The 12,313-nt window shown below is 39.3% G+C and overlaps 2 protein-coding genes across 2 annotated transcripts; one reads left to right on the top strand and one right to left on the bottom strand.

Annotated features, from left to right (window-relative positions):
- Positions 1-65: 65 nt before the first annotated feature.
- Positions 66-2,277, bottom strand: rps6 (ribosomal protein S6). Its single transcript, XM_077606137.1, has 6 exons — positions 2,166-2,277; positions 1,487-1,618; positions 956-1,166; positions 532-678; positions 300-457; positions 66-195 (listed from the first exon to the last, which is right to left on the bottom strand). Exons 1-6 carry the CDS (start codon positions 2,169-2,171, stop codon positions 100-102), a joined length of 750 nt encoding a protein of 249 aa, XP_077462263.1. The 5' UTR covers positions 2,172-2,277; the 3' UTR covers positions 66-99.
- Positions 2,278-3,163: 886 nt separating this feature from the next.
- acer2 (alkaline ceramidase 2) lies at positions 3,164-12,176 on the top strand. The gene is made up of 6 exons (XM_077605980.1): positions 3,164-3,510; positions 3,801-3,915; positions 5,449-5,590; positions 6,683-6,820; positions 10,077-10,214; positions 10,334-12,176. Exons 1-6 carry the CDS (start codon positions 3,397-3,399, stop codon positions 10,518-10,520), a joined length of 834 nt encoding a protein of 277 aa, XP_077462106.1. The 5' UTR covers positions 3,164-3,396; the 3' UTR covers positions 10,521-12,176.
- Positions 12,177-12,313: the final 137 nt, after the last annotated feature.

Raw genomic sequence — 12,313 nt, 5'->3', positions numbered from 1 at the left:
TTTTCTAACATTGCACTTGTAATGAAGTTTTAAAATGGTGTTCTGAAAAGGACCAAACAGCTGGATTTAGACCAAACATTTCTTTATTTGACATTAAGTTCACTTTTGGCTGGACTCTGACTTGGATTGGGATGCCCTGAGAGAAGAAAGGCGGCGCCTCTTGGCGACCTGTTCCTTGCGCTTTTCTTTGGCTTCCTGGTAATAAAGAAAATGCAAAAACAACAATCAGACACCAAATTTCAAACTCATGCGTACCAAAAGCCAGATTTTTTTTTTTTAAAGCATATAGTCAAGGTCACCTTCATCCTCTTAGCCAGCAACTTGGCATACTCGGATGCCTCCTCCTTGTTCTTCTGGGTGCGCTTCCTCTTGAGGGAAATGCGGCGGCGTTTATGCTGAAGCACACGAGGGGTCACCAGTCTCTGGATTCTGGGAGCCTTGGACCTTGGCTTCTTGCCTAGAAAAAAACAACCTTTTGAGCACATGTTCATATCAAACAAGAAGTTTGAGAGGACCTTGACTCAGACATACCTTCCTTGGACAAGGGTCTCCTCACAACATATTGCCTAACATCATCCTCCTTGGCCAAGTTGAAGAGCTTGCGGATTTTGCTGGCCCTTTTGGGACCAAGGCGACGGGGCACGGTGCTGTCGGTAAGCCCGGGGATGTCATTCTCGCCTGGGGGTGAGTCGAGGAAAAAGAGAACAGTTGCTCGAGAATTCAAAGGAGTTCTTCAGTGACTGGTTTAATATTTGACATCCATGTGAGAGAACTCTCATTTCAACTAGCCACTGTTTAGGTCTGGTCGGATCTGGAGAATCCTCTCTAGTTGCTTTGGCACACCCTGTCCCACCTTAATGACTATGGACCGGAGCAAGTCAAAAGGTTCCGATGTGTGCCATGAACAACCCTCAAATTTACCACAGTGCGGCAAATCGACGGCTCAAAAGGTTACCTTTCTTGACAATGACCAAATTGAGAACGCTGAGGTTGGCGTCCACGATGCAGCCGCGGACAGATTTGCGCTTGCGCTCGCCAGTCCTGCGGGGACGGTAGCAGGAGTGGCCCTTGCTGAGCAGCAGGCGCACGCGGCCGTGCGTCAGCACGCCTTGCTTCATGGGGAAGCCCTGTTTATCATTGCCTCCGCTGATGCGCACCACATAACCCTTAGAACACAAGTGAGGGAATGGTGAAGGTCACAAGCAAAGAAAGCCTACTTGGGACGCTTACAGAATATATAGAAGACTGCCAACAAATCTACGTTTAAAGATATTTAGTATTTTGTGAGAGAACTCTTGTTCGAACCAGCCACTGTTTTTAGCCTGGTCGTTTCTAGTGAGTTCTCTCTCTACAGTTCATTTAGCACACGCTGTCCCACCTTAAGATTACAGACCCCACGGGGAAGCAAAAGGTTCCGTCATGTGCCATATTTGGAGATATTTCATAATCCATGCTATTTTATCAAGTGATTCAAATGTCAACTTACCTTCCATTCATCTCCAAGGGGGTCAGCGGGCACTTCAGTGGCCATGCGCTTCTCATAGAAGGTACGCAGCTTGCGTTCATCGTCCACTTCAATGAGTTTCTGGCAGCCAGTAGCTGGGAACGAGATGTTTAGCTGCAAGGCAACAATGGATTTGTATCATTTTTAGAGCTACTCAGAGTGAAGACCAAGTCTTCTTGATCTACAAGACTGGATAGATCTATTTGGAGGCGAATCAAAGTTCATGCATTGGAAGAAAACCCTAGTTTCCAGTGTGTATTGTTCAAGTCCTCAGTGGGTTTATTGGGGGGGGAATACTGATGCTACCATTGCTGGGCGCACTAAAACTTGGGTTTGTTGAACGATACATTGTGCTATTTCGTAGTTTACTCATTGGCAGAAATAAATTCATTTGAACGGGGAGGGGTGGCAGCGATAGTAGGGAATTTAAAATACTTAGTACTGACGTAAAATAAGGGCACATTTCTGTATGTGAGCCGCCATGTTGCTTGTCAAGTCCTATGCTAACTGGCAATACAATCAAAGGCAATCCTCGGCGACCGGAGTTGTTTTAATGCAGATTTTAGGACCGCTTGATTTGTTACAATAGTCGCATTACATACGTAGTGGTATTTTGAGGGCAACATTTCTAGATAAACATACACTTGCATAAACGTTGTACCTTCATTTTGCCAAACCGGTCCACCGACGGTCCGCCACGAAAGAGAGGCCGGATGTCCGCCTCAGAAAGTCACATAGACCTCAATTCTCGCGATATCCCGCGGCACTCTGTTTTATACATAAACACTTGGTTAATTACACGAAAAAAAAGTCACCTTGATTGCTTATTAACTCAAGATGAAGTTCACATTTTTATTGTTATTCATCACAAAATTATCATCAGTACATCTTAGAGTTAATTTATAAGTAAATAATGTATTACACGTGACATGCATGTGTTTTTCAATATTATGGTTGGAAAAATATATGGATTTTATTAAATTTAGGACATGACAGACAACATAAAGTTTATGCATTTGTACATAAACAGTTTATCCCATGAACTGCGTAAGATTTCAGAACAGTGTCTTTTACAGAGTGTTACACATAAGCCAAGAAAATTACCCTACCACGTTTCTGAGGCAAATCAAAAGGTTGAACTTTTTTAATAATCAGATGTTCCACCTCACCTCTTATTCAGTTTCTTTCTTTTTTAAACCCAGACTATAGAAAATGAGCCAGTTATATTGAGTTTTTATACTAACTCATGAACAAAAAAATGCAATGGTAAACATCTTAGTCGTCTATTTTTAAACGAGGATCTGAATTGATTGTTTTGCAAGTGGCAGATTGTTACTGAATTGAATTGAAATGAATTGAAATGAATTGAATTGAATTGATTGTCATTAAGCAAGTAAAATGAGATTTTCACCACGAAGTGGACAAATAACAACAAACAAATAACTAATCAATAAATAATAAACAAATAATCAATAAATAATAATTAATAAATAAGTAGTCAACATAATAAGTACGACAACATAAATATGCATAGTTAAATCCGCAGTAGACGACGTTTTCGTGGCCAAAAACAAGAATGTCGTGCGCAGGAGGGGAACTCTCCCAACTGTACAAGCACTCTTTGGGTATGGACGGCTCCTTGGCAAGTGTCAACGCGATGACGTCGACATTCACGTCGAGCAGAGTGAGCTTTGTCAAGTCACATCGAGCCGAGTCTCTTGTCAGTCCAGTCTCGAAAATCTTCGCATCATCTGATGTCCGATGCCTTTGCCGTTTTGATTCATTCTTTCCAAATCAAAGAGAAAGCATTTCGGAGTCATCTCGCCTGCTTTTGTTTTACGTAGCGTGACGACAACACTGTTGTCTCTTCTTCGAGCGCAACTAGTCCAGACATGAGTAACGTTAATCTGATTTTCTGGGACCACTTGCAGGCTGGCAGCTCCGATGTGGATTGGTGTGAGGGCAATTACCTTATTTACCCCGGCATCGCCGAATTTTACAACACGGTTAGTCTGCACTTTTTAGTCATTGCAGTGCGATTTTTTTTCACCCTGCATATTTAAATTTAACCCCAGCTCGGCTTGCTATTAACAACTGTCACGTTTCTGGCTTCGGTTTTCTTTGTATGGAATTGCTGCCGCTTCCCAAAAAAAACTTGATGTTTACCGTTTAAGCGGCAGCATCAAGTTCCACATTTTTCTTTTTAGTGTCGAGATCCCTGCTGCTCTTCACGCTGGAAAACATCTGGCTGTATTGTTTCTTTTCTCATAGGTTTCCCCTTTGTTTGTCATTTCAGATCAGCAACATTTTGTTTTTTGTTTTGCCTCCCATATTAATGTGTTTGTTTCGCCAATATGCAACACATTTCAACAGTGGGATTTACCTCATTTGGACCCTGCTGGTCGTGGTGGGTAAGTTGGATTGTTGATGACATGATATTTTACTGTGTGATGTTGACCCCAATTTTCTGCGACACTTGTCAACTCAATCTCAGTTTTCTGCATAGGACTGTAAAAAATATGAGATTATTGTTTCTCAATCTTGAATTCATTTATAAAGGGAGGAGTTCATATCATTTATCATCTCATCTCATATTTTCTCAACCGCTTTATCCTCACTAGGGCCACGGGGGGTGCTGGAGGCTATCCCAGCTGATTTCGGGGCATAGGTGGGGCACACCTTCAATTGGAGGCCACCCAATTGCAGGGTACAAGGAGACAAACAACCATTCATGCTCACACTCATACCTAGGGGCAATTTAGAGTGTCCAATCAGCCTACCATGCATGTCTTTGGAATGTGGGACCCAGAGAAAACCCACACAAGCCCAGGGAGAACAGTCACACTTCACACAGAAAGGTGGATTTGAACCCAGGTCCGCACACTGTGAGGCCGACGCACTAACCACTCAACCACCGGGCCACCCTTCATAACATTAAATGCAATCGTATTTCCATATTTGAGGGAAATAATTGAGTTTGTGATGAACTAAAAACAATTTAATGACTCTTAAATGTTTCCAAAACAATTGGGTGTTGCCTTCATAAGATTGATTCCATCTAAAAACATTATTTTTATGACATAAAAAGATACCAAAAATATCCAATGCTAAAGTTTATAAAGCAGAACCTTTTCTCTTCAGCAAATCCTTTTCTAATCACTTCAGATATTGTAAATTTGATTTACAAGAATCTTAACACAGTTCCTACTACTATGTAAAATCAACAAGATACGTAGTTAACCCATGATGCATCACTATCACATTGTTATTCCCTACTTGTTGCTTATACATGTTCCAATCCAATGTGACGAAGGCATTTAGAACAGGTGTATACTTGTTGACATGTTTTTCAAAACAGATTGGAGGTGTGAATAGCACATCGTTTGCTATGTGGGGATAAGTTACATATCTTTTCTGGTCATAGTCTTTTTGGAGCTACCAGCTATCCTCAATCATTCAACTCATATAATAACTTGCCCTATTCATTAGTTGAATGAAGGAGGCTCTGATTTCATTTGGTTGGACTCAATAGTCTTTAGTCTTAAATAGTGCCTCTTTATATGACAAAGTGGGAAAGGAATTACGATGCCTTGTTCCTTCAGTGTCGATTTTAACCGACAGTAACCCCCTTTTCCCATTTCCCTTAGGGTTGCCTTTTACTGAGGTCAGTAAGAGGTAGGGTAATTCAAAAAGCTTTGTATGTGTTATTTTTATAGGGAGTGGGGTCTGTAAGGTCGTTTTATGTTGGAAATTTATAGTGTCTGCCAAGGAGACGCAATCCGTTTTCTGTTTTGTTATTTGATTTATGGGATGTGAATGACTTATGGGAAGAGATTAGAAAAATTCTTTGGAAAAGGACACTCCTTTCAACACCTCACATCTGATATAGCTAGCACGCATCACGCTTCTAATGTGGGCATCTCTCCCTTCACTTTCCACTGTAGGTATCGGATCGACATATTTCCACGCTACCCTCAGCTTCCTGGGCCAGATGCTGGATGAGTTGGCCATTCTATGGGTGCTCATGTGTGCCATCGCGATGTGGTTCCCAAAAAGATATTTACCCAGGATTTTCAGAAGAGACCGGTATGGATATCACCATGGTCGATTAATAACATTTAGATCAAGGGTGTCAAACTCAGGTTGTTTCGCGGGCCGAATTAACGTCAACGCCATTTCATGTGGGCCGGACCATTTTAGATGTAATATTTAGATTTTTTTAAAATTGGATTAAAAGCCCTATATAGTCCGTTTTTATAGATCTAAAGCAATGTTTATTTGAGCTTTTTTTTCTTTGTAATGGAAAATGTATTTTAATCTTTCATTTCAAATGGAAACATTTTTTTTAATTATGTTCAATATTAAAGTGGAAAACGGAAAATATCTATATATTTATTTTTAGATTTTACTAAATGCTTTTTGAACTAAAAGCACAAAAGAAAAAATATTGGATTAAAAAAAAATCAATGATTGATTTTAAACGGGAAAATCAGGAAATGTAATGTACATTGGATTGGATTGGATTGGATAACTTTATTCATCCCGTATTCGGGAAATTTCATTGTGACAGAGCAGAGAGTGATTAGACAGAACAACAAAGCAAAAGCACAAAGTACAAAGCAAATCCTATCATCGTTTGAATTTGATCCTAAAATAGAAACTCATGATTTACTTTCTCGGGCCGCACAAAATGATGCAGCGGGCCAGATTTGGCCCCCGGCCCAGCACTTTGACACGTGTGATTTAGATGATTTAAACGGTTGATTAAATGTGTTGTCACTCCTAGATATCTAGAATTAAGCCTTGTTTAAATTTAAAATTTTCTATTTTGGCAGATGGAATTTTAGGTCTATATCATTTAGTACATAAGCAGCTATAAGGGCTTGTGTCCACTATTCTGTCACAAGACATATTGACTGCTGTCACACCTCTAGTTTAATAATAGGCCTGTCTAAGATAGCTGACTCCAGTAAAAGCATTATCACATGTCCTTACTTCTCTTTCCATTGTCACACAGCCATTCAGGTTACTGTTATTTTCCCCATGCAGTTCTATATTGTTAAATTTTAGTTCACCATAGAAAGATTTTCAGTCACCCTGACATTATTTTAAAAGCAGTCTTGTTCTTAAGTGGCCTAAACTGGTCATCTGAAATCTACTATTTGCTTTTTACTCTAGGTCCAGGTTCAAAGTGGTCATCGGGATCCTCTCAGGGATCACTACGGGATTGGCTTTCGTTAAACCTGTCATAAATTCCTTGTCGCTCATGACTCTGGGCATCCCATGCACCGTGTTGCTCATCACCGAGCTTAGAAGGTCAGTTTGTCCGCCGGAATTTGAAACATTTGTGCTAAATGTATTTGGAGTCATGAATAGCTCCAAGAGAACATTGTTACTGCTCACTCGATGATGGCTCATCCAATATCTTCATGATCGGTGCGCTACTGTAATTTGGAGGGTGTGAGCATGTTTCGCCGAGTTTGTTTTGCTGAATTATATTAAAGGACGTTCAAAACAAACCAGCAATTATGATCGCAAGCCGAGGAAAGCCAGTACTCTGCTGTTAAAAAAACATTACTTTGCGTGCATTATTGCCATATTGATCTTCTGGTTGGAAAGATCTCATAAATGTAACTGGCACAACTCAAGCTTTACATTTTGTGTACAGAGATGTGTATATATACTGCGTTTAAAAACATCAGAAATGAGTAGGTAGGTCTCTGAGCTAATGTTTTACATAGTAATCAGATTACCTCATTATAACACAGTGAGATTTTCAAAGGGTGGCTCCATTACAGCAAAAATAAGTGGCTCTCATGTGTTTGCAAATGTTTTGGCAATGGGCTCAATTCTTTGCCTGCCAGAAAAGAACTCAAACTGTGGCTAAAGTATATCTTTTAGAATATTCAGATTTTCCTGTGTCAGCCTTTTTTAACATTTATTATGAGACCCAGACCAAACTGGTCATTAAACTGAATTCTGGCAGTTTGTTTTAATCATTATTGTCATTTTAAAAAGGCAAACATGAAGTTGAGGGTTTTAAAATTAAAAGTATTAACACTGAAACCAGTTTCCTATCAAAATATTTGTGTTGACTGAGCAAAAGCTTATCCTACCTGACTTGGAATAACGTCAAATTGTGCAGCTCATATATGTACTAAATGCGTATTTTGGGTTTATTCTCTTGACGGCTTTAAAAGGTGGACATCATACTGAAAACAACACTTCTTCCTATTACTGTGCAATAGCATATTAGTATGTATATTATCAAGAAGGCAAATGAGGCCCAGTGTCAACATCCAGTCAGCAGTACATTAACTGTCACCCTTTTGACCTTTTGTACTAGCTCTGTCGATAGCTTTGTTGTGTCCAAAGTCATTATAGAAACATATGCTGTGAAAGAATGTCCCCGAAAACAAATTTTCAGTCTGCAGCCCTTCCCTTCGTCACAGCGACTTCGAGTCATCTATTGTTCAACCTGATCATAATTCTTGCCATTATTGCCGGTGCCAGTCATCATCCACTTTGACCGCTTGTTTTTGTTTGGGGAGAATTCCTTCTGCCTTGTTCATCTGACTTTTGCCTTTGCTAATAAGTCAGGTGCCAGCCCTTTTTACAATGCGACTAATTTCCACTCACTTGCGTCACATCTATTGGGACACAAGACAAGCAATTTGATGTAAATAGCATTCCATTTCACTGGGTCACGATGAACTGAGGGCAACAAAGTGAATCATAGGCCAATTCTATGAGAACAATCAATGTAGAAGATGATGTGTAAATAGGAACCGGCATGCTTGAATGCTCCTTGTGTTTTTTTTTTCCCTTCACCTTGACGTCGTTGCAAACCCGTGAGATTGTTAGGGGCAATACAATGTTTGCTAGTGAGGTGTGTTTCTTTTAACACGGAGCAGAGACAATTTTACATAATATTACATTCATCCATTTGGCCACAGTTTCCACATCTTCTTGCGCCAAATAGAAATAATTAGTTGTCCTATTTCGACAGTAAAACCAATTCTCCCAAAGTATTTAATAATGGTACACTACTGAAGATAAAAAAAATGTAATGTTTCTTTTGGGGGTTGGCCAAGTTGTCCTTAGAATGCTCATGAAGTGTTCGTGCCACGCCACTTTCTTTCGCCCCTCAAGCTTGTCATTTGAAACTCCACCCAAGATAGACATGCCAGTGTTTTTAGCACTTATCTATGCCAGCAACTGTTCTTCCTCCCATCTTGCGTTTATGGCTGATTGTTACTACTACAGACGTGCAATTGAGAACTACCCATAATGTGTCTTGCACATCAGGTTGGTTGGAAGGAAATTGCTTGTGGTTGTGCTAAAAGCCAGGCTGGATGATGCTGATTGGCTTCTGGCAAACGCTATACTTATGACATAACACTTAAAATCATACCCATGGACACTTCAAGGCATTTCCCTTTGGGGGGGAAGTATCACAAGTCAGCTATTCTTTAGTATTTCCTGTTGACCGGGAGTAACCTCTTATCTGGTATCACACAGGATGTCCTTTTGAAATAATAAGATGAGATGGGAGAAGATTTGTAATTAGCAGAAGAACATATGTGATCCTACAGGCTGTCTTTATCCATTGAGCAAAAAAAAAAAGGCTAGTCCATGCCTGGACCAAAGCATGATAAGATAAAGAAAAACACAGCAAAGAATGTCCAAAGTCCATTTTTTTAAGCTATGTGAATTTTAATGGTGATGCTTTTTTTTAAACACTTGCGATAAGGGCGATTGCGATGAAAAGCTTGTCATGAAGCATAAATGTTTCACGCTAGCTTGTAACTACACTTTTCTGCCTACAATGAGAGGGTTTGTGCGTGTGTTTGTGTGTCTGTGCATGTGAATGCTTAAGGACACGACTAAGAATAGTCTTGTGGAGTATCATCAACATTGTGAATTAGTCTCAGGGTCAATGACAGGGTGTGAAGGCTCATTATGCAGAGAAGTAGATCAGAGATTGGCTTGCTATTTTTCTAAATATGGAAGGAAAAATAGGTGCAAATTTGCAGTTTAGCGCCTGAGTATAGTGGAGCAGATCACACAGCTGGGAGGCCTCAGGACCATCTGGGAGATTTGTCAAGCGGGAACACGAAGCTCAGTGTTGTCTGAAACGCACCACCCACGTCTGTATGATTTGAACGGTGTAGAAGGCAGTGAAATCCATTAAAAGTCGTTATTGATATTTACTATAATCGCTTCTTCAACTGCAAAAGTGCAGGTAAATTTGAAGGTAGTGTTCTTGACTTACCCATTAGGCACTATGAAACTACTGATAATTTTGTATTCATATTGAACGCATTATCAGACCATAATTCTACTTTTTGTTTAAAACAATTCTAACATTGCATTGGCGAATGTGTCACGTTTTTACGAGATGCACATACCAACAAAAGTTATTTATTGTGGGCCATAAACATTATGCACTCCCAATTGGAATACTGTAATAACTTTTCTTTAAGAGATGAAAATGATTTGAGATTAGGATGATAATGTACATAGTGTTGTATATTGTTTGTGTTTCTGAATAAAAATGTGTTTACTTAAGGTGTGAAAACCCTCGTGTATTCAAGCTGGGTCTGGTCTCAGGAATTTGGTGGGCTTTGGCTCTGCTCTGCTGGCTCAGCGATAGGATTTTTTGTGAAATGTGGTCATCTGTCAACTTTCCCTACCTACACTGTGCTTGGTAAGAATGCTTTACAGTCCATAATACACCAAAACAAGTACTGTCAATTTTGGAGCGGATTCAATATTGAACATGGGGGTAAATAACGTAAACTTGATTTGTTTTATTCTCTTTTGCAGGCACATTCTCATTTGTCTGGCCTCCTACTTGGGTTGCGTCTGCTTTGCCTACTTTGATGTTGCCAGCGAGGCTCCGGAGCGAGGTCCAGTCATCATGTTCTGGCCCAACGAGAAATGGGCCTTCATTGGCGTCCCCTATGTTTCATTCCTTTTTGTACACAAGAAGTCGGCTATCAAGGTGACTTGAGGTGATCCATTTCTTCTCAGCTGGTTGCACTTTAGCAGTACTCACTGGGCCGTGTACCGCGGTACAAGATGCATCACCAGACCAGTTGTCTAAAGTATTAGGGGATTTGCATCGGATCACAGGTGGTCTTTATTACCAGGCAGTACTTCAACACTGTCAAAAGAACAAACTGTGCCACAAACGACGTAACAAAGGGACAATGTTGGTGGCTTCCTCCGATGTCAGTCTTTTAAAAATGCCATGAAGCTTGCCAGAAGGAGCATGCAATATTTGATTGAAGTATTATGCTTTTTTTTTGCATTATTATGTTGTGTACATGGTATGGTATGAAAACAAATTTGTGTAAATGAGCTTATTGTCTTTATAAACTCCCACCCCTCATGGGTGCACTCCAGCCATGAATACCAGCATTACAGACAATAATGCACTGGATATAATAACTGTGATTATTACATCATTTATAAAAATCAGTTGCTCAGAGTTCTGTGCAACTTCCCACTGATGTTTTTAGGGCAAGCATCATTTTATGGTTGATTGGAATGCTATAGTATTCACAAAAGCTATTCTTGTACTTTGTAATTCAATGATGTCTTTATATAATAATGAACGAAGAGCCATAATGACCAAAAACTGAATGTTGACATCAAAATAGATTGGCTTTAGGCAAAACATTTCAGGTCAATTGTTAATACTTCATTAGAATTTGTTAAACTGAGTATTTTTCAAATGTTTTATAACTGGAAGTGTTTACGTAACGTTGCCAGATATCTCAAAGTACGTTCATGACAATAAGCTTGGAAAATGTATGAGACTCGTGTTCAAAGCTAAATCAAACAAGATAATGGATTGCCAAAGAAACAAGCACAGTGCTGTCCTATTATTATAGTACAGTATGTTCTTACTGTATGCTGTCCTATTTTGATAAAGTATTTGTTCCCTCTTTAGGGAAGAAGATTTGTATTACATTTCAGTTAGGGGAAATTATGGTCACATTTTTAATGTCCAACTTAGGGTTGTTTATTTCACCAAAAATCAGAAATGTGGTCAATTTTTAAAGGGAATGATGGGTGCCGAAAACCCGAAACTAAATTTTCACCTTAAATGATTGTATTCCATGTGAGAAAACTTACATGTGCACATGGTGGGTCGAATGAAGGATTGGCCCAGAAATTGCAGTCCTGATATTTCAAATTTATTTGGGTAAACCCAAGAACAATGAAAGAGTGTGTGGAATATATATTTTTTAATATTGTATTGTTACCTTCGTATTGTCAACAACTATTATATTTTTATTATATCGTCTGGACGTTCAGTATTTTTAACATTGCCAATGTGAGCGATGTCTCTTTGTGGAGAGGAAGAATACATGATTGAAGTTTTGAATGAATTGCAGTGAACAATTGTGCAGAAAATAACTAAAGTGATACGTATTAATTGTTTTTTTTTTATGATCACAATGCATTGTAGCAGTAAGTTGTGTATTTTCACACAGACTTGTGTATGTTTAGCTGTTTTTTCCTTAATTGGTGACACAGGCACACGGGACAGAATTATTTATTTTCATAATTTATCCTCTTTTTTAATAAAAGAAATGTTTGTAATAAATTATAATATTGGTACTTTATTTTATGCAATAAATGAAGACAATGACTACCATTTCTATGCATGGAACTTTATTTGTCATTGAAGGATTTGATGCTTGTGTCCACTACGAGGCAGAGTTTTACCACTTAATGGTTTACCCCAGAACGCCAACCCCTTTCAGAACTTTTTTCTAGCGTTTAATATCAATT

This window comes from Stigmatopora argus, chromosome 7 (assembly GCF_051989625.1).
Source record: "Stigmatopora argus isolate UIUO_Sarg chromosome 7, RoL_Sarg_1.0, whole genome shotgun sequence".
Classification (NCBI taxonomy): domain Eukaryota; kingdom Metazoa; phylum Chordata; class Actinopteri; order Syngnathiformes; family Syngnathidae; genus Stigmatopora; species Stigmatopora argus.
The sequence above is the reverse complement of the archived record's forward strand: the minus strand, read 5'-3'. Positions and strand labels throughout refer to the sequence as shown.